This window comes from Saimiri boliviensis, chromosome 19, assembly GCF_048565385.1.
Source record: "Saimiri boliviensis isolate mSaiBol1 chromosome 19, mSaiBol1.pri, whole genome shotgun sequence".
Lineage (NCBI taxonomy): Eukaryota > Metazoa > Chordata > Mammalia > Primates > Cebidae > Saimiri > Saimiri boliviensis.
Window position 1 is genome coordinate 17025119 of NC_133467.1, and position 26404 is coordinate 17051522.

Genomic DNA, 26404 nt, shown 5'->3' on the forward strand with positions numbered 1-26404 from the left:
CCCCTAAAAAAGGCCTTTTCCAAAAATATATCAAACCAGGTAAATGTTTACTTAGATGTTCAGGTGGCTGGAGCAGATTGACAAGGAAAACAATCACAAAATAAATAATTTTGTTTTGTTTTTGTTATTTTTTTTTTAAAAAAAGAACATTTTCCTACACATTGTCTCTCTCTAACTTGACAGAGCTGCTTTCTTGGACAGAGAGATGCTGCTGGAAAAGGAGCTCTGAACGGACCACAAGGGGAACTGGGAACAATCCAGGGCCCTGAAACTTGGTGGGGGAAAGAGGCAGCAGAGAGGGAGGAGTGAGGAAGGGGAGCAAGGAGCCGCTGCCTGCCCTGGGCGCCGGTTCCTCTGTCGGTTGAACTTCTCGTGTTTCTCCCAGTCAGCGTCTGCGAGGGCACAGAGGAGGCAGCATACAAAAGTAAGAACCGATGTCAGGATTCACAAAACAACAACATGTTAAGAAATCTGGTTAAAAAGAATACAAAAGTGACTCCACAGAGGGAGAGGAAGAGCTCCGACCCCTCCCATTGTTGTCCCCTCTTGCTTTCTTGAATGACAAGAATCACTTTTAAGGACTTTTTGTTTGTTTCATGGTTCAGCTGGTTCTTTTTCTTAATCTCTTCCTTGGCTCCTTCATTCAACTGCATTCATTTTAGAAAGCACTGATCAACTTTACAGAGCTGAGGCTGCTGAGTTGTAGCCTCCCTGTGCCTCTGTGTGTGTGTGTGTGTGTGTGTGTGTGTGTGTGTGTGTGCGTGCGCGTGCACGGACACACACACACAGTAGCTATTTCTCTCTCGCCTGTTTCAGTCCCCAGCCTCGAGGTCCCAGCTGCTGGATGCTGCAAGTCTCGTGGGAGCACACCCTGTTGGCACTAAGGTGAGGGCTTGGATTATCTTTGTACCCCAGATTCATGGATCCCCTCCTTGCCCTATGCTGAAGTGGGCCTCCCATTAGCTACAGAGTTTGCCGGTCTCATATTCCACAGGGTTTGGCAGCTTAGAGTTGAAAGCCCTCAGGGAGGACTGGATCCTGCCCACCTCATTGTTGGCCAGCTTGAGCCGATGCCGGAGCAAGCAGGAGAAAAGGTCAAGTCGGACTTTGCCAGGTGGAGAAAGCTGGTTCACCCGGTCCCTGAGCTCAATGAGCTGCAAGAGTGCAGAGTCCTGGGAACCTTGAGTATACGGGTAGTCCAACTGGAGAATCAGGTCCCGGATAGCATCTGGGTCAAAGGGTAGGCTGTAGCCAAAGACCTGCAAGGTGTTGATTTTCATGTAGCCCAGATTCTTAGAGGGATCAGTCATCTCCAGGGGCTCGTAATAGATTGTCTCATTGGAGCTGTCATCCAGGGACTTGATTCGGCTCCGTAGGTAAACATGAACTGTCTCAAAGAAAGTCTTCCACCTGTTCCCCAAGGTGATAGTCCAGTTTTGGCACTGGGCAGCCGCATCCACGTTAGTCCTTTCCCAGTCAGGAAAGCTGCCCTCATTCACAGGCATGAACCAGCTCTCAGAGTGGCTGCCCCCAAAGGGGTTGACATAGATGGCCATGACAGGCTCCAGGGTGCTGTTCTTGGTGAGACAGATCTGCAAGGACAAGGCCAACATCACGTGCACCAGCCCAGGCTTGTACTTGTTGCTCTTCAGGGTGAGCAGCATGCGCTTCCTCCACGAAGGGTCAAACCAGCTGCCCAGCCGCATGTCATTGCTGATGAAGATGGAGTGTACCTCAATGCGGCTATCCTGCTTCTGCAGCAGATACTTCAGCTCCAGGTCCTGCAGGTCTGTCTCTAGCCCGAGAAAGTTCTCCAGGGACTCGGCCACCTCTGGCCGGCACAGCCCCTGGGCCAGCACGTAGCCCGGGTTGCAGCTCCCACAGCGCGTGCTGTTGTCTGGAGCACAGCGGGCACACGCAGGCCCTTCACCCAAGGCACATGGAACGGGGCCCTGGCAGGAAGACTGGTCATAGGGGCAGCTGCAGCTGTGGCTCTGTTCCAAGAAAGTGCCGGGAAAGGTGCTTTCCCCACAGTAGAGGAGGGACTGGATTCGGTTCCACCAGTAGGACAAGGACCTTGAGGAGCAGAGGTAAAAGTGAAGGAAGAGTCAAAAGAAGTCACGCACTGACACCATCCCTAAGGGCAGCAAGACATGAACCACTAGGCGTGGAAGGCAATGAGGGAGATAAAATCCCTGAGATCTCTGAGTGGAGGAAACTCTACTGTGCGGCTTTGGACTGATTGAGCAAAGTCTAGTCTAGAGCTCCGTGTCTGATGGGTCAGCACCGGAAATTCTGGATGCCAAACTTGTGCGGAGAGCAACCAGGCTCATCTCTCCCAAGTCCTACCTCATTTCCTTACCCAAAAACTGACAGAAGATCTCCAGCAGCTTTTGTGTCAAAACAAAGCCTTCTAAATAAGACGGCTCTTCAAGCCTTCTAACTTATTGCCAACTGCCATTCCCTTCCAGGTCTCTGTCCTTTCTGTTCTCTCTGTTCCTCTCACTCCTCCACCAAGAGCAGAAATTTTCTATGGCTAATTCTCTTACAATTTTGATTCTAGCTCATATGTTACCTCTTCAAAGAAGCCTTCCCTGATGTCCCTGCCAAACGAACCACTGCACTCACTCTCCATCACATTCCCCTGTTTTAGTCGATCCATGAAAATTCTCAGTATCTGAAATTGTTTATTTATTGTTTACTTGTTTATATACTGCTTCCCTGTTAACAAATGCCAGGAAACTGTCTTAGATACCAACAGCTTCTCAGACATGAGAATTGTTTCTGTGCATGGCAAGCATTTAATAATTGTTGAATGAAGAATAAATGAACTCCCCTCAAAACCCCTTCTTTGTATGCTTCCCTTCTCACCTGTGCCTCTGTTAGAGCTGCACCGCTGGGTGGCTGGCTATGAAGGCAGCCTCCTTTGCCTGGAAGACCACCACACGTGTACCAGACCACACGTGTACCAGAGCATTTCCCTCTCTTCCCACACAATGTGGCCCAGACTTTCTTCTCCACAGAAGCTTTCCTTTCTAGGTTTTACCTCTAGGAGACTATCCCTTTATGGTCCACCACCATAAATTTAAGTGGTTGCCACATAGTTATAATTTTCTAGTTTTTATGTTTCTGTTTGTTCAATCTTTCCAATTCGCTAATACCTCTGCAGCTTCATAGTAAGGCATGCAATATGGGATCAAAAACTTGTCAAATAAATAAATGAATGAGTGGATGAACAAATAGATGACTGTAGTGATACAGCCTCACTCGATCCCTAAGGGTGCAGGTCTCCACTTTCTTTCCTTCTGTGACCCGGAGGAGAGTCCCTTGTTTGACACAATCCAATGCGTGTGTTTTTCATCAGATGCAGCTGCTGGATGAAATTTAACTCCATCCCTTTCTTTTCTAAGACTTACCAACATGGAAATCAGTAAATGAGAATTAGAGTATTACTAAGATAACATTTGAATCAACTATCTTTTAGAAGACAAAAGTAAAATCAGCCGATCTTTTTTTTCTCTCACTTCAGACACGACTCACGACTGGGAATGACATGCGTAAGTAGGTGGAGATAACCGGAAGGCTACGTGTGCGTCACCGTTCCTCCCAGATCCCCCGCATTGGACCGAGGGCTCTCCTTGGCCTCAGCAGCTGTTGGAGGAGGTGCTGAGCTCTCGCACTAGCAGTTGGGGGCTGCTCACCTCTCCTTGGGCAGGCGGAAACGAGGCTGCCGATGGCAGCGCTTGCAGAGGTTGAAGAGCCGGCGGACGATCCGATGGGTCTTTTTGAACAGCACTTTCAAGCTAGCTCCCAGCTGCTGATAGCGGTGCTGAAGGCTCGTGTCCATGGCCCAGAACTGGGAGATAGCTGTGGAGTTCAGGAACCGGTCATCGGGTAGCCTTTTCAGCAGGGCCTGGAACTCTTCTGTGGACAAGAACACAGGACCTGAGTTGAGGGGCTGCTATGCAGAGCCCTGGCAGGGGGCAGGTGGACCTGCCCAGATCCAGGGTTCTTAAGAGTTACCGAGTGAGGAAGGAGGCTGCACATCCATTCTCCCAGGTGCCTTTTTAAAATCAACAGCTTTATTGAGAAATAATTAACATGTCATAAAATATGGCCTCGGGCATTTTCTCATCTGTTTCACCCCTATGCCTCAGAGGGGCCAGAGTTCCTGCTATTCCTAATGAACTTGGATGTGGCTCTTTCCCCCTTTATACTTCCTTCGGAGTCATTCACAACATTATCTCAAGGCCAACCTCTTCAATAACACCACAGCACCCATAGGGCACACGTGAGGCCCTCATGAAGGTGAGTGTGAACCCTGGCAAATGTGGGCAGAGAAGATGCAGCACCCAGCTCAGAAATCTTTCTAGAAACCCTTCAGTCCCTGAGACCAGCTCTCCCATCCCTGTCGTCCTCTCTGACTCTCTAAGACACTCTTCTTCTCTTTTTAGCTTCAGCTCTTGGGCAGTTACCCATCCTTTCCTACAGCGAATTCAGAAGCAACCTGCCTTCTGCTTCTAAGCTCCTGCTGAGTCTACGTTCTCCTTAGTGCTTCCTGAGCACACCATGGCTCTGAAATCATGCTTAGGTTTCTGTGCATTGCTCTGCTTTTCCTTGGGACCTGCAGCTACCGGGTGTCCCGATGGAGGTCTAGAGAACCCTCATTTATTAATTAACAGTAACTCATAGTAGTGAAGGCCCAAGGTCATGTTATGGACCGTATCCCACCCCCACAGCCCAAAGCATGGGGCTGGGGGGACTGGAATGCGATTTCTCCTTAGCTACTAAATGCCTTGTCCAGGATTTAAAATGACAACCCCTGAGGCCTCGGCTCATTTTGGTTTCTCATGAACCTGGTTCCTCCTCTCCCCAGAAGACTGGAGAGTCATGCCTAGTAATGGCACTAACATCTAGTATGTGCGCAGTTAAAACATTGGAGTGTATGGAAGAACGTGGAGAATAAAAAGATAAACTCTCGTGTGTCTGCCACTAGCTTTTGACATTTTGCCATATTGGCTTCAGATTTTTTGTTCTTTAAGAAATAAAGCAAACCAAATGTACTGCACGCGAGGGACCTAAACTATCCTTTCCTCCTATTCAGCTGTAACCACTCTCTTGATGTCTTCTTTTCATTATCACATATTTTTTAAACAAATGTAGTTATCCATACAAATATTATGTATTGGGTATCCTGTTTGTAAACATTACATAAATAGTATTAAATATGTATTACATTGAATAAATTATAGTATTACATGAAGACATTATGTAAATACATGTATATAATGAAACCTTTTTGTCTTGCTTTGTTTTATTCAAAATTATGTTTTTGAACTATATCCACATTCATTTGGTGTTGAAGTGTACAAATATACCATGCAGAGTTCTTTATACATTGAGTTCATCTACATTATCTCATATAAACATACCCTCCCTCTTTTTCGGATGAGGAAACTGAGACCTTGAGAGGCTGTATGGCTAATCCAAGGTCATAAAAGCTTGTCAGATCAGGCCAGGATGTAAAACCAGTTCTCTTGAATCTGGGTCTCAAGGTAACTGATATTAACTTTAACAGCAACAAACGGCCGGGCGCGGTGGCTCAAGCCTGTCATCCCAGCGCTTTGGGAGGCCGAGGCGGGTGGATCACGACGTCGAGAGATCGAGACCATCCTGGTCAACATGGTGAAACCCCGTCTCTACTAAAAGTGCAAAAAATTAGCTGGGCATGGTGGCACGTGCCTGTAATCCCAGCTACTCAGGAGGCTGAGGCAGGAGAATTGCCTGAGCCCAGGAGGCGGAGGTTGCAGTGAGCCGAGATCGCGCCATTGCACTCCAGCCTGGGTAACAAGGGCGAAACTCCGTCTCAAAAAAAAAAAAAAAACAGCAACAAACAACGACTGAATTGTATTGGATGTCATTTAGAACCATTCTATGTACTTCATTTTTCAGTAGATATTTACAGTGAACCTTATGGGCAAGCATTGCTCTAGGCACTGTGGAATCAGAAGCAAACAAGACAAACAAGGTCTATGCCCTTAATTACTTTTATCCTAGTTTATTAAGTCCTTAAAACACAGCTATGTAAATGGAAATATTACCTATGTCCTAGAAAAAAATGAAACCACTTGAGCCTCAGGGTGGTGACACAGCCTGCTTGAGGTCACAGAGACAGTAAGTGGCCATGTCAGGATCCCTGTGAAGATGCTCAGCTCTGAAGTTTTGTTCTCCCCATGTTCTTGCTCTGCACCTCACAGCCACCTCTCATTGACAGGGAGGAATTCTGGGTCAGCTGGCTGCTCACCTGACTCCTCAAACTGCCGGTTGTGAGTGGCCCAGGAGTCCTGGATCTGCAGCAGGCTGTCCTCCATGGCCTGGATGTCAGCATCAGGGCAGTTGCATTCAGGGAAGGTGGGGCTGCACTTGCACCAGCAGTCATTCTCCTTGCAGACAAGCTCACCCTCAGAGCTGCACGTGATGTAGCTGAGTGCTGCGGCTACAAAGCGCTCACGCAGGTACTCAGGCAGCAGCACCTGAAGGCCTGGGGAAAGGATGTGTCAAGGAATCTCTGGGCAGAACGAATGAGGACTCAGTTTCCCACACCCAAGGCTGCAGGAACCTCAGCTGAGGTTCTGCTGACTTGTGTATTCTGGGCCCAAGCATGGTCACCCCAGGGCCTGATCCTGCTGAGCTGGTTGAGAGAGAAGGCTACTGCTGCCCCAGTGACAGATGGGGGAGGATCTGAAAATGCAGATGGGAATATCAAAGCCCAAGGCTTAGCCAAACCCCTCACATCAGCCAAATTGAGAGTGTGCATATCATAAGAACAGGTTTATTGGCTACACATCAGCATTTCTGGGATGGAAACGGGACGATGTTTCAGATAAAAGAAGAGCTTACAGCCCTCTTGGGGGAGAAAACAAGGCTTGATGGGCTTTTGGCCCTTCCTCCTCTAGCCATGCTGTTTATAGCTTAACTAAGATTAGCAGTAGGCATCCTAGGACATTATTGAATTCTGATCCTTCTGGGCCTCCCACCCCAGCCCTGATGACCAAGGGAGCTGTCCTGGTTAAGAGATAGGAACAGATACTGTAGATATATAGTGTCCAGGTACTATGCTGAGTGCTTTTTGTATATGATTGCAAACACCATTTGTGCTCATACTGAGGTTTTTATAGGTAAGGAAATCCAAGCCCTAAGACCACAGTGACCTGCCCAAATCACAGCACTCATAGAATCTGCTTAGTGTCAGATCCTGTCCTTGTCTCATCAGCTAATACTATCTAACTGGGACTGGGTGTCCTATTTCAATAGGATTTAACTCTTAAGAAGATTTGAAGGTGGGATGGGGGTCAATGCCCTGAGATCAGTCATGCCTGGATAGATGTGAATGGCTCTCAGCTCTCTTCCAATTAGCTTCTGATCTTGGGTATAATGCAGTAAACTGCTCCGAGCTTCAATTTTCTCGCCCATCTGCAGTGACTGTCAGTTCACACTACTAGTTGGCTTCAAGCCACTCATAAGGTGGCAGTTGGAAGCTTACCAAAGGATGAACAAAGGGTAGGCACGCCTCTGGATGCAGTATGGGCCATGTTCGAGGTCAGATCTGTGGGATGCTCCCCCAGTAGAAACACTGGGAGATTTTGTGCCAGGAAAGTGAGGCATATGAGAACTTCTGGATATGGTGAGCTCCTCTTTCCCCAAACGTCTGCCAGCTCTTTATTTTTAGGCCCTTGACCTTGTCCTTGGCAGGAAATCAGAGAACTCAAAGTATGTATCCTGGTCTCGGCAGACCTCGAAATGTAACTGAAAGTTGCCAACAGCAGTGGGTGTTTGTTATTCTTTCTTGAGGTCTACCTCCAATTCTGAACTGCTCCTAAATTTCCCTTTCTTGGCACTGTGCCTACTGTGGCATTTGAGCGGTTCTCCCCACACACCCCGTCCACATGCTTGCTTTCCACACTCACCCTCTCCCAGTCCTTCCCCTTCACCTCCCCCACTGCTTCCCTCCTCCTCACCAGAACACTTCCCATGCGATAAAATAAGTGCCCCGAGAAATGTCTGCATGAGTGACGGGCTATAAAATTAAACAGCATAAACTATTCCAAATGAACAACTAGACATTTTGAACTTCACTCACTGCCACTTTCCAGACACAAACCCAGCCCATCCGGGGACACTCGTGAAGAGGAATGCTAATTGCCCTAGCTAGCTCTAAATAAAGGAGTTTTCAGTCCTCCTTCTTACATATTTCTTAATTCCTAAAGCATTGCTGGGTCGCATTTGACTCAGGTTGCCTGGAAGTTGTAACTGTAGATCCCGGCTGAGGGTTATTGATTTTGTAATGCTGAGACAATAATATCTTAAACAGAGTAGAATGTAGTTGGCCTTAAGAAAAATAAACTTCCCACTGAATCAGTTTGCATAGCCCTGCCCCCAGGATGCCTGTGGGGAACACAGAGCAAGAGATGCACGTCTCCTCTTATCCCCCAGCCTCCAGAGTTAGTGTGGTGTGTTTTTTTTTTTTTTTCTTTTCTTTCACAGTTTTGCATGTTCTGTCTCAAATCAAAAGTCTTATTCTCAAATTCATCTCCTGACTTTGAATCTTTGCCCATGTGCAAGATCACCGGCAAATAACAGAAAGCAGGGGCCACCCTCAGACTGTGGTTCCAGTAAGCAGTGGTCCCCCACTGTGTATAGCTCTTACTTGAGCCAGAGATGGTAGTCTAATAACCTCTCTGTAAAGGCCAGCTATTCCTCAATGTGTCTTTAGGATAAAGCAAAGGGCTTTCTGGGAAATGAAGATCATTGATCCAGGTAAAGGTTTATAAGGACGTAGGTATGCTGTTCCTTATAGAATTGTGACAGAGGACTTAAGAAGGAAAGTTATGTGGGATGACGGAGGTGTCAACTGATAGGAGCAATGGGGCTGGGGTACAGGGAAAACCATACAGAGAGTTTTTTTTAAAGAGTAATGGAAAGTTGTTAAATACAGGTCCCGGAACTTGCGGTAGTGCCTAAGAAAGGTTTAACCAAATGGAACAGGTAGAAGTTTTTCCTGCTATTTGGTGATCTGGGTTTTTTTTTTTTTTTAATCAGGTGTGAAAGCTATGGAAACCATCACAGTGCTGCTTACCAAGTAACTGTAATTTGTTCTCCGGACTCTGTACCAGGACAGAACTGACTGAATCCAGATTGTCATAGTTGCTGCAGCCCAGAGGACCAGTCCTGGTCTCGGTGACCTAGAGAAGGAAGGAGTAGGGTGTGGGTTTAGATAACAAGTGGAGACTCTCTTTGTACTTCCCTTCTCCAGCTGCTCAATCTCAGGCTCCACATCCTGTCCTCAACCAGCTAAAGAAGTGATTGGTGCCTTTTTGCACTCCAGAGGTATAAACTCACTTTTCTTCCTTGTCCTTAGGCAGTGAGTATCTGTTACATATGGCTGGCAGCAGCAGTTGTATATAACTAGGAACCTTTCAGAGACAGTCAAAGGGAATTTGTGTCTGGGAAGGCGGAGCGTGCTGGAGAAGGAGTGAAACCTTAAGCTGGAGTCACCCCTTCTCCCCCCAGAGGAAGGCAAGAGGCCATATGTGGTCCCTTTCAGGCTTGCTGGCAAGCCCAGCCACATCCACTTGATGGGGTACTCACAGACTTTATGATCCTAAAGAGGAAAAGCACTAGAGAAATATGAGTTATGAGTATTAGTATTAGTATTAAACATTTAAGTCCCACCTCGGCACTGAGACGTCCTTAGAGAAAATCAGCCATGGGCTTACTGCATATTTTAATAAGTATATTAAATATACATAAACTCTTATAGCCATGTAATATTCCAAAACACCATAGAGTCATTTTAAAATATTATAAAGTTGGCCCATCAGTTTTCCCTGATGTTTAAAGTATAAGATGAAAAATGGGGAGCTTTAAATGCACTGAAATAATTGTGTAATAAGAATGATGGGGACCCAAGGCCCTTTCTTCTCAGGATCTCCGAAGGCTTTGCCAACAATCAATCAACCAGTCAATGAGTATTTATTGAGCAGCCACTGTTTAATTCCATACAATTCTTCAAACATTTATAGCGCGCCTTTCTTGAAGTTCATCGTGGAAGCCCACTCTGATACCTCTGACCTTCTCTTTTGGCTTCAGGCCCCACTGCTTTCCAGCAGACACAGGGGTTGCATTTTGCATCCCTTTCTGCAAGTATGTGATCCATGTCCGGATCCCACATACTACAGGCTCCAAAGGGGGAAGCTTATATTTATTTTGCTCACCATGTTGTCGACAGCAATTAACACAGTTTCTGGCACATGGTAGGAACTCAATGAACAAGAGATTGCCATTATAACATGTTCCAGGCCTGTCGGGGTAGAGAGGTGTGTGCAACAATGTACACACTGCATACTGCATCCTCCAGGAGGTCACAACCTGTTGGGGAGGAAGGTGCATACACAGCGGACTGGTAGACATCCAAGTCAGTGTAGAAACCCTCATCACAGTGAGCCCTAAGGAAGCACAGCTCTACACGAAGGGAAACAAGAGAGGAAGTAGCCGAGAAGACACCATCTGTGTTGGTACCTAAGGAGAAGTAGGGAGTGGACAGGTGGGAAGATGGGAAAAGGAGAAGGGATAGCGTGATCTCTGCAGCACACGGGCTTGGAAATGTGTAGTGCATGCGTCTAGCACCCAGCGTATTACCATGGTGAATATAAAAGGGTAAGGGCCATTCTTCAAGAGAGTTTAGTAGACCTAGGTTTAGAAAATGCACATGGAACAGAGTGATAAAGTGAGGGATGGTGTGATGCCGAGCAAAAACAACGGGGAGAGAGACAGGAGGGATTCCTGTAGCTTGAAATAGTCCACGAAGGCTTTAAGAAGGAAGTAAGCAAGCCACGATTTGGTTTTAAAGGACGAGTAGGGGTGGCAGGGAAGGAAGAGGAAATTTAAGAAAGAAGGGTAACTCTACACAAATACTAAGGGGCAGCAATAGACACAGAATGTGAGAGGCAGCAGGGAGAACTAGATTGGGGCTGCGATAGGGGCAGGGACAGCTTCTCCACTGTTTTCCAAACTCTTCCTCTAAGAGCATCCCACATAACTTCCCCGAGAACTCTCTGGGTCAAACCTCATTACTATCACTCTCCAAGGAGGAAAGTAAAGTTCAGAGAGTTACAGTCCTTGAGACCACAGAGCTGTTGAGTAGCAGAAACAGGATTCTAACTTTAGAGTCCTCAGACTCCAGTTCAATGTCTTTTTGCCTCCTGAGCAGGCAGGACAAACTACTACAGAAAATAAAGTGAGTCTAAGCCTTTACATGCCATCGCTGTCAAACACAAGTATTCTAAACAGACCAGGCTACCCAACATGCTTAAGTGATCTGTTCTCTTCACAGAATGTTGACATTGAGCAAAACAAATTGTACAGACTTCAGATCAGTTTGATTATCCTCATAATGCAGATTAGGAAACCCAGGCCCAGGGAAGTGAAAAGATTTATTCCAGGTCATACAGTCACCTGCAAGGATAAGATTTATTTGGCTCATTCATTCATTGTTTTACTCACTCACTTTTTCATTTAACCAATATTCAAGGAGCATTTGGAACTCACAGATGAGTAAGACATAGTCATGGCCAGTAAAAGCTTAAAGACAAGTGGAAATGTATTTAAATAACCTCAGTGTTCTGGCTGTTACACATGAGCCTGCCCCCTCCACATGTAGACATAGGTGCTGAATCATGTTTCTTTATTGGGTGAGTGGGTGATTGGCTACTGGTCAGGGGAAGCAGAGGCAGCTGTATTTCAAGGCGAAGTCTTCACTTTCTATATGGTGTAAAATTCCCCATATAAAGAGCCATGGCCAATAACTGTCCCAGCTACTCTGGGGAAGTGTGCCCCTCTGGGGTAGAGTAGGCTGATGGACAGAGGTGGGACACAGGGGTATGGTATTCGGAGGCTTGCCTGTCCCTGCCTATAGGAAGGCTGGCCCTTCCATCACCCTCGAGTTTTTCACCGGCTTTTCCATCCACTTACTCCTGACTTGGTCACTCACCAACCAGGTCCAGGAAAGAAGGAAGCTAACAAGCCTTAAGTGGGAGTAAGACGTGACCCAAAGAGGAGGACAGGCTGGAGAACAGCGACAAAAAGAGCTTTCCTTTCCTCCCTTTCTCCCTCCCCGCCTCCCTCCCCTATCCCTACCTGCCACCAATGCATGTGCTTCCCCTCCCACCATCATCTTGTTCATCATGCCAGGCTGTCTTTGATGCAGTTTTCTGACCTTTACTTTGCTGCTTCTAAAGGTCAGTTCCACAAGCAGACAACCAATTAGGTAAGTCATTGAAAGGGTGTGAGTAGCTTCACTCTAATTGTGGCACAAGGATGGGAATGAGGAACAGACAAAGATCATGATCTTTATGCTCATTTCCTGTTAGAAAGAAGGACCTGAAGAGTGAGGAAGGGCCCCTCAAGTTTCACTCGTTCCCAAAGTCACAGAGCTTTTCATTGCTATTCTGCTCTGAGACTCTCTCCTCCCTTCAGAAGTAAGGAGGTGAAAAGAATAGAGGAGTTGGAGAGGTTCCCTTGCAGTTATTGCCTGAGTACTGACTTAAGTAAGCAGAATAGCCTGAGACCCCCTCAACCCCTCACCCCAATGTGAGGAAAACCCCAGCATCTCTGGAGGGTTGTTCGAGAGAAGCCTGCACTTTTCTCTGTAGAAGAAGCAGACAGCTTCGGCAGATTATAAAGAGGGCCTATCCAGGTAATGGAGAGTGCAGTTCACTCAGGCACACACTGTTCAGAGAGTGCCTCAGATAAGCTTTCAGAAAGGGCAAATAATTGTGTGCTAATTGGTATGTTGACAGAGACCATCCTGCCTTGAGAAAGCCCTGATGGATCTCAGGTTCATTAGCACATCCAATTTTCCATAAATACCAGATCATGCAAACCCTCATTCCTGCCAGCCTGTTCTTCCCCCCCTCCACCCTCCACTTCCAGACTGCTCTTGTCCTACCTAAGGGTGCACCTGCCAACTAACAGCAGAGTGAAATGGGCTTCTAATTGTGAGCAATCGGACTGGGCTGGGAGAACAGAGCTGACGGTGCGTGCGCTTAAAAGAGCTGCAAAGTGAATCCTAGGCTGCTGTAGCAAGGAATTCAGACAAGTCACTTTTAAGGAGGCTTTGTGAGAAACTCCCTTCAGTTAGCCTGTGGGCATGTCAAGCCGTCCCCACCCAAGTACTTCCTCAGCCTTCAACTAAATAGTGGGTGAGCTGTACTTTAGAAACAAGCCCCTTCTCTCCTTTGTGGCTCTAATCCCTTCTGGGGAATTATGGTATACAACCCTTCACAGTGTGCAAAATGTCTGCATGTGCCCTGTGTCATCTGGTGGCATCCCAACTCTCTGGTAGAGTCAAGAGTGATATTCACAATATTTATCAGGAGGTAGAACAGAAGCGCAGTGACTCATCAAAAGGGATGGCAGCCCTGGTACCAGGGCCGGGTTCTAGAGGCCTCCTGAGGTATGTTCTCCCTTTGCTTACCTTCAGAAAGAACTGTGGATGCTGCAGGGGAGGAGTAAATGTGGCTAAGGCAGCAAGGGCATGGGGGTTGGAGTGAAGACTGTTTACCAGCCTATAGAAGTGTTTCAGTATGTTAACACCTCATGTAACCGTATCAGCTGAATGTAAGCTCTGTGTGCAGGTGGGTCAGACAGTTAGTAATATGTATCATGGATGAGAGAAATAGAGTTCAGTGACTTCTCAAGGTCACAGAAATAGCATCAAGGCCAAAACCAATCCCAAATCTTCTTACTTGAGTCAGTTGGTTTCCCACTAAACCATGCAGTCTGCCTTCACCTCTCAAGCATTTTATGAAACATCTCGCCACATGTCGGATGACACTCCAAAGGGACCTGGAGCTGTGTACCTGCCACAGAGTCTCAGCTGCTCTAAGACTTACGGTCATGGAGGGTGTATGTGTCAGGAGGGAGATAGGCATGTAAACACACACTCAATATAACATGACAAATTCTGCAATCGAGATATGTGGCGATCTGGGTAAACCTTCCAACAGAGGGGGATGTTCAGTGAGGTCTTAGAGGAACATATTAAATAAACAAAAAAGTGCATATACCCATCTTGGAAGAATTTGCTAAGAAAGGGTAGTAAGTGCACAGCTGCTTAGGAAAACAAGAAACAGGCAGATATGCTGGAGAACTTTTCCTCCACCAAAGCAGAGCAGGTAAGCAGAATCCCTCATCCCAACTCCATCCACCTCTCTCAAGAGTAATGAACGTGCTGGAAGCCAGCTGCTGAGGCATACTCAGTAGAGGGAGGTAGCTGGCAGGTGTCGTAGCACCAGCAAAAGAGTGGTAGCTAGCCAGGATGTGCTGAGGTGTGTATCGAGGCTGTCGGCCTTTGCTATATGGATCTGTAAGTACTAAATGTGTGAGAGCAAGGAAATGTTCCCTGGCAGAGAACCTTACTGCCAGGGCAAAATGGGCAGGTCAATCTCATAAAGTGAGCAGAACTGTGGGGTGGGATGCCAGCACACACCTTTGCTCCTTAGTCTAGCAATGGGTCCTTGAACAGGCCACATCGGGTCTCTAGACCTTGCTAAGTTATGTAAATATGAAAACTTGGAGATGAAGGTGGGAAAAAAAACACAAAATCATCCTTGTTTTCTCATGGTTTTCTTCCTAGGCGGAGAACTCATTGCATTCCCAGACAGAAAAAAAAAAAAATCCCAGGTCAGTCAACCCAGTGGAAACTGAATATTTATCTCACTTTCAACGTGTTCTTGAAGAATCTTCAAAAAGTGGCTTCCAAGGATGGTGGCCTCTTTTGAGGAGATGGGCAGTGGCTCTAATTCTGGAAAGGATATTCATAGGCACGATATTAAATGTACTTTGGGTATCTAGCCACCTTTCACGCCACCACCCACAGACTTTGCTTAAGAGGTGGGTCCAGAAGGCATAGTTGAGACTATGCAAGCCCCACTCTTTGTATTAAAGTAAGGGTAGAATCTGAACCAGATTCTTCCTCAAGAGAATTGAAAACTATGTTACTGAAAGAAAAAAAAGTAAAGGTGACCATAAATACTCACAAAATTCAAATAATAAATCCAAACTATCAAGCACCTAAAATATGTCAGGAACCGGGAACACGGCCATGAACAAAGGAGTGATCTCTGCCATGGTGGCATTGGCCAAGAGATAAAACAAAAAGATAATATTCAGCAGGGTCAGAGTCAACGCCATAGCAAGCCAAAATTACATGTAAGTTGAAGTCATCGAGGTACAAAAAAGTATAGAATAAATAGATAAAAGATCTCCAACTAGGGAAGCAGGAAGATGAAGCAGATGGAGATGAAAAAGCAGTGACATGTATTTCAACAAAAAACAAAAGGAATAACCTGGGAGTATGACATACTTTTACAAGTTCCATGTGCCTAGATTAGATTTAGTGCCCAGTCCTTGGAGAGCTGTGATATTTTTCACCAGAGTTCTCTTAATAACTATTTTTATACCCAAGCCACCTTGAGTAGATTTCTGTTTCTTTCAACCAAGCATGCGTATATGTACGTGCATACACACTGAACAGAAGAGCCTAAACTATGCAGAAAATTCCATGTCCGGGACTCATTCATTAATTCAATAAACCTTTACCCATTATCCATAGTGTGGCAAGCTCTGTACTCTTAGTGGGAATCAAAGCTGAACAAGACCCAGCCTCTTCCACAAGGACCTCACTGTCTCATGTGGATGTCACTGCGTTAGCTGACATAGGCTTAGTTTTATAGTTCAAATGATATGCCCTATAAAAGAGGCATGTGTTTGAAACCGTAAAGAGGGGCACTTGACTACCTTGGGAGTTAGGAAACGCTTCACCAAAGAGTTACCTTTTTAAACTGAGCAAAGAAGCATGAGGAAGAGCCATTCAGGCAAACAGACGAGCATTAGAAGCAAAGCAAACAGCAAGTGCCAGGAAAGAGAGATATGAGAACATGGCATATTTGAGTAAAGCCTGATCTTTAGATATGACTGAGTTACACAATATGAATGGAAGTTGAAGAGTAGAGGGGGGATCCCGGGGGTGGAGAAAGTGCCAAAGGACTGATTAAAAATGAAACTAGAAAGATAGCAGAGACAGATTTTCAATAGTCGCATAGTTTTGTTAAGAACAGGAATTAATCTTTTCCACGCTCCCACAGTGCTATGGTTAATGCTATCTGTACTTTCCTATCAAATCTCATGGGAAACTTCAAGATAGAAACTGTTCTAATTGTATAACAATTTTAGGATGCATAAACTGAGGTTCTGAGAAGGTTGGCAACTTGTTCAAAGCCCCACCATGAGCAATGGCAGAACTCAGACTCTTGGGTTGGAGTCTACATTCTTTCTATTGCATCGCACCACCACCCAGGCCGGGGAACAGTAGTTTGGGCTCTGTCCCATGTATAGTTTGGAGCCACTGAAGGATGTTAGGCAGAGAGTAATAGGATACAATATGATATGATGATGGGCACTCCTGGTAGCCACCTAGAGGGTGAATCAGGGAAAAGAGACCAGAATAAAAATAGGAAAACCACTTAACAGGATAATGCAAGAAAATCAGGTAAGAGGTGATGAAGTCCTAGATTAAGGAAGTAGGCATGAAGAGGGGACAAAGGGCATGTTGAAGACGTATGCAAGTGATGGATCAAGGAATTTAAGGAAATGAGGCCATTAAAGAGTGAAAGTATAAAGTTGGTCAGGTTAGGGAATGGGAAGGAACATTAATGGGATCTTTCAGTTGTAGACCCAATGCCTACCTTTCATTTTCTGATATGATCCATTTTCTCCAACTTTGACATCATCCACTACAGGACTAAATGGGGAGAGGGGCTTTCACAGAGCTCTGTCTTCTTGGTAAAACATACTGCACGCCACAGTGATTTCTAGGTGGCACTGAGAGCTGGCCGGAGACTCATGGCCGTAATTATAACATGAGACCAGTCAGCACAGCTATAAGTTTTATCAGCTACATTTAGCAGTTCATGTACAAGAAGGCATGGACTAGATGGAGAGTTGGATTTAAACAGGATGTATGTGTATACACGATGAAAGATAAAGGAGGAAAGAGAATTAAGAGTAAAAAAAAAAAATCACATCAGTGATTTTTTAAATCATTTTAAACTGTCTAAGACACTAGTCTCCCAAATGTACCCTACCTCGCTGTTAATGGAAAATCATCCTCATCTCTTCAACTCTCACTCCAGACTCTACATCCCCTCACCTCACCTCTTATCTTCAGTTAACTTTCGCTGTGCTCTCTTGATCTCATGATCAGTTCTTAACAAAACCCCATACAATCTCAACCACTTCTCAAGAGTCCACTTTGCCTTTCAGTTGTAACCTTAGTGCAGCTGACCCTGAGGACATGGTTTGCCCTGCAGCCTTCTCTGGCAGTGGCCATCTCATTTCCCACCCCCATGCTCCTGGGCATGGAATTAAGGAGGGTGTTCCCTTGTGATATCCTGAGCAGAGATCTCTAAAGATCTCTAGCTCCTTTGAAGCCAGAACCAGTGGACTCTTAGCACCGACTACCCACCCTCACTGCAGTTTATTTTTCTCATTACTTGCCCTCATTAATTGCCATTAAGTGATTACAGAGAGAATGCAGTTACTCATAAAACTAGGTTCCAGGGCATACTATTCTTTCTATAATCTCAATATTAATTATCCCCCACCCATATTTGCTCTAGTCTATTCCCCTAATGAACTGTCAAACCTACTTAGACTTTTAGCCTTTAGACCTGCCCAACTTTTCACTTTCTAGCATCCATTCCTTGACTGAATTATATGCATGGTCCATCACTATAATCACTCCTTTGTGTATACTATTAACTCTCTTCTCTCTTTTATCTTTCATCATGTATACACACACATCTTGGTTAAATCCACCTCTCCACCTATTCCATGCCTACCTATACATGAACTGCTAAGTGTAGCTGATAAAACTTACAACTATGCTGACTGGTTCCATGTTATAATTATGACCACTGAAGCGGGCTCTCAGTACTACCCAGAAATCTACTCCATTTATCTAGTCAACCAACACTCTTAACTCTTATTCTCAAAGACCATTTCATAGATTATTTTCCCAACTATTCCCTTTTCTTCCTTTTAGCCAAGGACTCTCCTTCCGTTTCACCTAGGAAATCAAGAAGCAGCAGCCAATCAGAAGAAAGCAGCAGCATCTCCTTACCACGCATTGAACATCCTGCTGCATTTGTCCTTGTGCCCTCTGCATTGCCTCCTGTTACAGAGGATGAAACACTCAAGCTCCCGGGTAAGAACAGCCCCTTTGCTCCTACAATTGTCTTCTGTCTCTCCTACATCATCACTTTCTCCCTCTCTACAGAGTTATTTTAATTAGTATACCAATAGGCCAGAATAGCTCCTATCTTAAAAATAAAAACACACCCTCTCGTGACCCCACATCGCTTCCCAGTTATCACTCATTTTTCCATCTACCTTTACAGCAAAAGCATTGTTTCTACTCATATCTGATTCCTAACTTTGCTTCCTTCCTGCAATTCTCTTCACTCAGCCTTTTGTACCCTTCATGTACTGAACCACTCTTCTCCAGATTACCAGTTACTTCCATGTCACCAAATTGAGGGTCAAGTCTCAATCTTCACCTTAGTGACTGCTCAACAGCAACAGTTGCCAGTTCCTTCTTTGGCAAACATTCTTCACATGGCATTGTGAGCCTGCTCTGGTTCTCCTCAAATTCTCTGTTCTGTCTGTCTTCTTGGCTGGATCCTCTCCTCTTCCTCATTTCTGAATATCTGAGTGCTTCGTGACTCAGCCCTCGGGCCCCTTTCCTAGCTGCACTCACAAGTGATTTCACTTCATTTTCTCTCATAGTTGTAAATTCCAACTACGCATGTGTACATGTGTGTATATATTTGTATGCCAGCTTTCCATCTTCAAACATAGCCTTTCTCTTGAAATCCTGGTGTTTATGTCCAACTGACTGTTAGATTTCTCTACTTAGATGTCTGATAGGAATGTCAAATTCAACATGTCTGAAACCAAATCCTTGATTTCTTTCTTTCAGATCTGTACCTCCTCCCAGTGCTGTCCTTCTCAGTAAATGGAATCACTGTTCATTTGATTGCTAAGGTCATAAATCTTGCAGTAAATCTTTACTCCTTTCTTCCAATCCATTGTCTGATCCTGTAGGCTCTACCATCAAAATATATTTCGAATATGCCAACTTCTCACCACCTCTGCAATACCAGCTTTTTCCAAGCTACCATTATGTCTTACCTTTACTACTGGTCTTCAGAATTGCCCTTTCTTTCTACATAGTAATCAGTTAGACCTTCTTCATATGGCCCCTGCAATCTCAATAAATTCATCTTTTACTTCATTTCTCTCCTGACTGCATGCCAGGCTCACTGCCTTTCTTGGTGGTCTTGGCTCATGCAAAGTACACTGCCCTGACCCTTTAAGGCACTTGTACCTGCTCTGTCCTTTGTCTAAAATGTTTGGGGCTTACTCCTTCACTTCATTCAGGTCTCTGCTTAAGTGGCATTCCTTGGAGAGGTCTTCCCTAAAGTCCCTAACCCTGTCTCTCTTTATCCTCTTACTTGGCTTCATTTCTTAATACCATTCATCCTACCTGGCATTATACAGGTATACTTTCAGAGAGATTATGGGTTCAATTTTAGACCACTGTAATAAAGCAAATATCACAATAAAGCAAGTCACACAAATTTCTTGGTTTCCCAGTGCATGTAAAAGTTATGTTCACACTATACTGTAGTCTTTAAAGTGTCCAATAGCATTATGTCTAAACAAACAATGTACATACCTTAATTAAAGAATATGTTATTGCTAGAAAATGCTAATGATCATCTGAGCTGTCAGCCAGTTGTTGGAATCTTTTTGCTGGTGGAGAGTCTTGCCTTGAGATGTTAATGGCTGATGACCAATCAGGGTGGTGGTTGCTGAAGGTTGGGGTGGCTGTGGAAATTTCTTAAACTAAGACAACAACGAAGTTTGCTGCATCAATGGACTCTTCCTTTCATGAAGGATTTCTCTGTGGCATGTGATGCTATTTGATAGCATTTTACCCACAACAGAACTTCTTTCAAAGTTGGAGTCAATCCTCTGAAACCCTGCCACTGCTTTATCAACTAAGTTTATGGAATATTCTAAACCCTTGGTTGTTATTCAGTGTTATTTCAACAACGTTCATAGCATCATCACCAGGAGTAGATTCCCTCTCAAGAAATCACTTTCTTTGCCCATTCATAAGAAGCAGCTCCTCATTCATTCAAGTTTTACCATAAGATTCCAGCAGTTCAGTCACATCTTCAGGCTCTACTTTTCATTCTGGTTCTCTTGCTGTTTCCACTACAAACACAATTACCTCTTCCACTGAGGAAAGACATCCTCAAAGACATCCATGATGATTGGAATCAACTTCTTCCAAGTTCCTGTTAAGGATTTTTTGACATCCCCCATTAATTACAAATGTTCATAATAACATCTAGAATAGTATTATTTCCAAATGATTTTCAATTTACTTTGTCCAGATTTGTCAGAGGAATCACTATCTATGGCAGCCTTTACCTTACACAAACATTTTAAAAATAAGACTTGGAAATCAAAATTACTCCTTCATTCATGGGCTACAGAATGGATGTTGTGTTTATAGTCATAAAAACAATATGAATCTCCTTGTACATCTCCATCAGGGCTCTTGGGTGAGCAGGTATATTGTAAATCAGCAGTGATATTTTGAAAGAATTTTTGTGTGTGTGAGAAGTAGGTCTCAACAATGGGCTTAAGATAGTTCATAAACCATGCTGTAAACAAATAAGCTGTCATCCACTCTGGATTGCTCCATTTATAGAGCACTGGCAGAGGAGATTTAGCATAATTCTTAAGGGCCCTAGGATTTTCAGAATGGTAAATGAGCCTTGGCTTCAATTTAAAGTCACCAGCCATATTAGCCTGCAATAAGAAAGCCAGCTTGTCCTTTGAAGCTTAGAATCCAGGCGTTGACTCATCCTCCTTAGCTATCAAAGTCCTCAATGTCATCTTCTTCCAGTAGAAGGCTGTTTCAACTTCACTGAAAATCTGTTCTTCAGGGTAGCCACCCTCACCAATGATCTTAGCTAGATCTGGATAACTTGCTGCAGCTTCTACAACAGCACTTACTGCGTCACCTTGGGCTTTTATAACATGGAAATGAGTTCTTTCCTTCAATCTCATGAACCAACCTATGCTGGCTTCAAACATTTTTCTGTCGCTTTTTGATTTCTCTCAGTCTTCATGGAATTAACCAGAGTTAGGGCCTTGCTCTGGTTTAGGCTTCGCCTTAAGGGGATGTTTTGACTGGTTTAATCTTCTATCCAGACCACTCAAACTTCCTTCATATCAGCGAGAAGGCTATTTGGCTTTCTTATCATTCGTGTGTTCACCAGGGTAGCACTTCTAATTTCTTTCAAGAACTTTTTCTTTGCTAACAAACTTGGCTAACTGTTTGGCTCAAGGGGCCTACGTTTTGGCTTAGCTCAGCTTTTGACACACCTACCTCACTATGCTTAATCATTTCTAGCTTTTGATTTCAAGTAAGAGATGTCTAATTTTTTCACTTGAAAACTTAGAAGCCATTGCGAGGTTAATAATTGGCCTAATTTCAACATTGTTGTGACTCAGGGAATAGGGAGGCCTGAGAAGAGCAAGAGAGATGGGAGAACAGCCGCTTGACAGACCAGTTGGAATACACAACATTTATTGATGAAGTTTGTTATCTCATGTGGGTGCAATTTGTGACACTCTGAAATAATTATAAAGTGACATCAAAGGGGGTGCGGGAAGCACTGAGGAACCAGGGGGAGGCCAGAGCCTCAACCAGCTCTACATCAGCCAGATCGACTGATTGAAGAGGTTCCCCTGGATCCTCAGTGCTTTCCGCACCGTTGAAGATTACATAGCACAGAGCACTATAACAGATAAAACGGCAATGAAAAAGTTTAAAATATTGTGAGAATGATCAGAGACATGAAGTAAGCACATGCTCTTGGAAAAATAGTGCCAGGAGACTTGTTTGACACAGGATTGCCACAAACCTTCGATTTGTAAAACAACAACAACAACAACAACAAAAACAGTATCTGCGAAGTATGCAATGAAGCGAACCACAACAAAATGAGGTAATTCCTGTATATTTATGTAATTTATATCTTTACTATTAGAATTCAAGCTATGAATTCTATGAGGGCAGGGAATTTACAAGTTTTGTTCACTCCTGTATTCTCAGGACCCCAAATAATGCCTGACAAACAATAGGTACTCAGTAAATATTTATTGAATGAATTAATAAAATTTGCTCATGAGTTTTAGATGGGATAGAAGCAGGATATAAGACAATTTTGAGGTCTTTTCAACACCTTAACATTAGCTTAGAATTTTTTAAAAACTGCATTCTCAAGTACAGTATTTTCACTGGTTTTCCCTAAAACACCATGAACTTGACTAGAGATCTCTTAGGTGTAAGTAGAGAAGATGAGATGAAGGTTATAGTTATTAAAGTCACAGTAACTATTGATCTTTTAAAAACATACATGAGATCATGTTGCTTCCCTGCTAAAAGTCTCCAGTGGTTTTTCATTGCACTTTGACTTATATTAAAATTTCTTCTCAAGGCATTTAATCTGCTTCAGCCGACTTGTGAACCTCATCTTGTCTTATTTTACCTCCCCACCATCTCAGCAGTCTTCTTTGTGTTCCAACACTTTGTGAACCAGCACCAGGCTGGTTCCTGCTAAAAGGCCTTAGTACTTACTGAACACTTCCCACTCACTTCACCGCACAGCTGGTTTCTTATTCAGAGATCAAAGTCTAAACCCCTAAGTGCCTTCCATGATCAGTCTACTAACAACAACATGAGTTGCTCCCTCCGCACACCCCAGGAGCTGTGCACCTTATGACTCTGTCTTGTCTTTATTTAACATCAGAAATGACTGTTGTTTTTCCATCCCCCACTAGAGTGCAACCTCTGTGAACATGGGGACCTTGTCTGCCATTCCCAGTGGTACCTCTGCTGCAGCCTGCCTCAGAGTGGGTGCTCCGTGAGTGTCTGCTGTGGAATGAATGACCCCATCGTGTCTGAAGGCTGGCTGCGTCTTCATCAAAAAGCTTCTTTCCCTCTTCCATCAGCAGGCCTGGCTGACCTAGAGCTGGCTCAGGCTCTGGCCACCCCTGGGTTCCCCCGTGCTTCCTGCACCCCCTGCCCCCGTACCTCTCAGGTCATTACCTTGATGGCCCCCGTGGCTATCTGGATATGGTGCAGCCGTCGCAGCGTGCTCTCTCTGTCAATGAAGTAGGAGGCGGCCAGCTGGTGCAGAGTCTCCAGGGACACAGCTGAGCTGTTCCCACTGCCCCCAATTATAGAGGCACCTCCTGTTGTCTCTGTCTTTCTGCCCAGCTTCCGCTTGTCCACAAAAATGGTCAGGGACTCTTCTCCTATGGTGAACAACATGAGTTCATTGGTGAGGCTCTCTGCTCTCGAATCCTCTACCAATAGAAACATAAAACCCTTGGCCATGGTAGATGCGCTGAGAGAGAGAGAGCACAGCCCCTGCTGCCAAGCCTCTTCCCCTAGCCCTCACCATCTTTAGAAGAGGCTCATCAGAGGGAGCCACAGGCAAGCAGGCCACACTGCCTGAAAGGCCCTCTTCCAAAGCTTAATCCCCCTGCCCTCAGCTTATCCATTTAACATCCTCTATTGAGCTCTGTCTCAAGTAATCCACCTCCATAGAGGAGATACAGTTCTCTCTCTCAAGTTGTTTATGCTCCCTCCGGAAGGGCAAAAGCCTTGAAGCTCTATCTCCCTCTTCCCCATCAAACACTCAACACCTGCCACGTGCAGACAGCCGGCCTGAGCCCTGGGAGAGCTTGTTTTGGTTGATCGGACAGTGAGCTAAATGTTATTATAAATCCTGCTTTCTTCTTCCCAGGGCAGAGGGAATTCGGCATCTTCAGAGCTTTTGATCCCACCCTGGGTCTTAGCCCATATTGTTCCACCCTGCCCCCACCCTCCACCCCACAAGGGGACGATTCAGCAACCCAGAACCATTGGAATTAGTTTGGATAGTTTCCAATCTTTATAGAGAGGAAGAGGGGTCAGGGACTCCAGGGACATCCACTTACTTTGCCTGTGGGTCTGATCATTGCAGCCACAGCACACGTTAGAAAGTGGGTTAGGTAGCTCAGCAGCATGAGAACTGGGAGTTCCCGTGCTGTTAAGTGCTTCATAGGAGCCTGTCCACCCCCACCTTACCCAACATCCCCTCCTCAGGAGATCCTTATAAGCAAATCAAAATGCTCTGGGGTAAATTTAGATGTCAAGAGACTACACTGTTTTCAAACGCACTGGAAAGACTTCTCAGGCAATAAAAGGCCAGTAAGAACACAAGACTGTTGGAGCTACACTGCATGAGTCGTAAAGTTATTTCCAATGGTCTGGCAACCAATTCGCTTGAAATCATGATGTTGCTTACCTCCAAGAGTGGCAGAAAGTAAGAAATGAGTGCCGTACTTTTTTATCAGGTTTTCCGTAACCTGTTGCAGATTGGGTCTCCTTCCAAGGAGGCGAATGTTCCGGATAAACTCTGGGGCAAGAGGCAATGGCAAACTGAAGAAGTCCTTCCTTTCTAGAGCCAAGTTGTTCACCTTCCAACGGGCAAACTCCCTGGAGGAAAAGCCAAGGCGTAAGAAAAAGCTGGCGATTTCAGAGCAAGAGGCATAAAATCTGAAGTAGGTCATGTTCTTGTTCCACTTGCAGCCATTCATCTCCTCGCAGCCCACATCCCCCAAGCTGGAGGTGCCCAGAGCCTGGAAGAGGCCCCCTGGCCTCTCACCTGGCCTGTCCTTCACATGCTGTCAGAAAGCTGTTATCTCCACTGACCTCCATCAGAGCCTCTCCCAGCCAAGTTTCTCAACAGACAGTAGCTGATTAGCTTGCTCACATGAAGTCATGGTTTACAGTGTAGAGTAGCAGAATAAACAAACATTGGAACAGTCGTTTGGAAAGATATGATCTAATCACAGTTGTCTTGTAGTGAATGAGTCACATCACCTATCATGGCCTCAGTTACTCATCTGTGATGTCAGGAAGGTTGCTCCAGAACCACTGCCCTCACTTTTTAGTCTCTGATCTCCTTGACACTCTTAAAAATTATTGAGTTCCCATGTTTGTACATGTGGCTATTGACATTTATCATTTTAGAAGCTAAAATAGAAAAAATCACATTTATTATTTTATTTAGAGATAACATTATCATTATTATTATTATTTTCTGGGTGTGGTGGCTCACGCCTGTAATCCCAGAACTTTGGAGGCCAAGGTGGGCGGATCACCTGAGGTCGGGAGTTCAAGACCAGCCTGACCAACATGGTGAAACCCCATCTTTAAAAAAAAAAGAGAGAGAGATTAATAAACTCATTACATACAACATTTTCATGACAACTGTATGTTCCGAAACAAAACAAATTTAGCAAGAAGAATGGCATGGCTTTGCATGTTTGCAAATCTCTTTAAAATCAGGCTTAGCAGAAAAGAGCTGCACTCTCATATTTGCCTCTACATTCAAGCTGTTTTCATAATTGTGGATTTTCATCTTTGGTACGACACTAAACTAAACAGATGGTAGTTTCTTAAAGGTTAGTTACAATATGGAATCTGAAATCATATCGGTGAACTTTTCATGCTTTGTTACATTAAAATCCAGAGTTCTATATTGTAATCTGAATGGATCTTTTTATCCTGCATAATGTTGTAAGATCATGTGTCGGTCATCTGGAAAATACCAGGTCACTGAGTTATGCAGATCTTCCACATTTTGACACTTTTCATTATATAAAATTAAAACATCTCACTATTTAATATCATGACCAATCTCTTCAAAGTCTTTAAATATTAGGAAAATGTCAAGTTCATGAGGATGAACTCAAGTTTTCTAAAATTTGAATTTTCATTTAAAAGCTTAAATTTTATAATTGGCAACAAATACTGTCAATTGTTTTCCTTGCAGAGACTGGCTTAGTTAATTGTTTTTTTTTTTTTTTTTTTTTTTTTGAGAAACGTCTGCCAGATACTCAAGTCGGAATAACCGTAGTTTGTCTGTTGCTTGTGCTTTCAAGAAAAATGGAGTTTCATGAAAAAAGTGGCTAGTCCAGCTTGCAACTCAACCATAGAGTATTTTTTTTTGAGACAACCACAGTACTTAAGTAGCCTCAGATTTGCTTTATGTGCACTTCCATCTTACAAAATATTAAAAACACATGTACCCAAGAGTCAAGATTTAGTAAAATTAATAAAGGTTACTGCTTTATGGACATTCTT

The 26404-nt window shown here is 44.5% G+C and overlaps 1 protein-coding gene across 2 annotated transcripts in view; it reads right to left on the reverse strand.

Moving 5' to 3' along the window:
• Positions 1-437: 437 nt before the first annotated feature.
• Positions 438-26404, reverse strand: part of BRINP2 (BMP/retinoic acid inducible neural specific 2) — a 111397-nt gene continuing 85430 nt past the window's right edge. For both annotated transcript variants that reach the window (XM_003925339.4, XM_074389835.1), the window contains exons 3-8: positions 24561-24751; positions 23315-23523; positions 9137-9242; positions 6305-6541; positions 3702-3924; positions 438-2076 (exon numbers count right to left, since the gene is read on the reverse strand). In XM_003925339.4, coding sequence (XP_003925388.1) covers positions 960-2076; positions 3702-3924; positions 6305-6541; positions 9137-9242; positions 23315-23523; positions 24561-24751 — 2083 coding nt within the window. In that variant the 3' untranslated portion in view covers positions 438-959. The remainder of the gene's footprint in view (positions 2077-3701; positions 3925-6304; positions 6542-9136; positions 9243-23314; positions 23524-24560; positions 24752-26404) is intronic.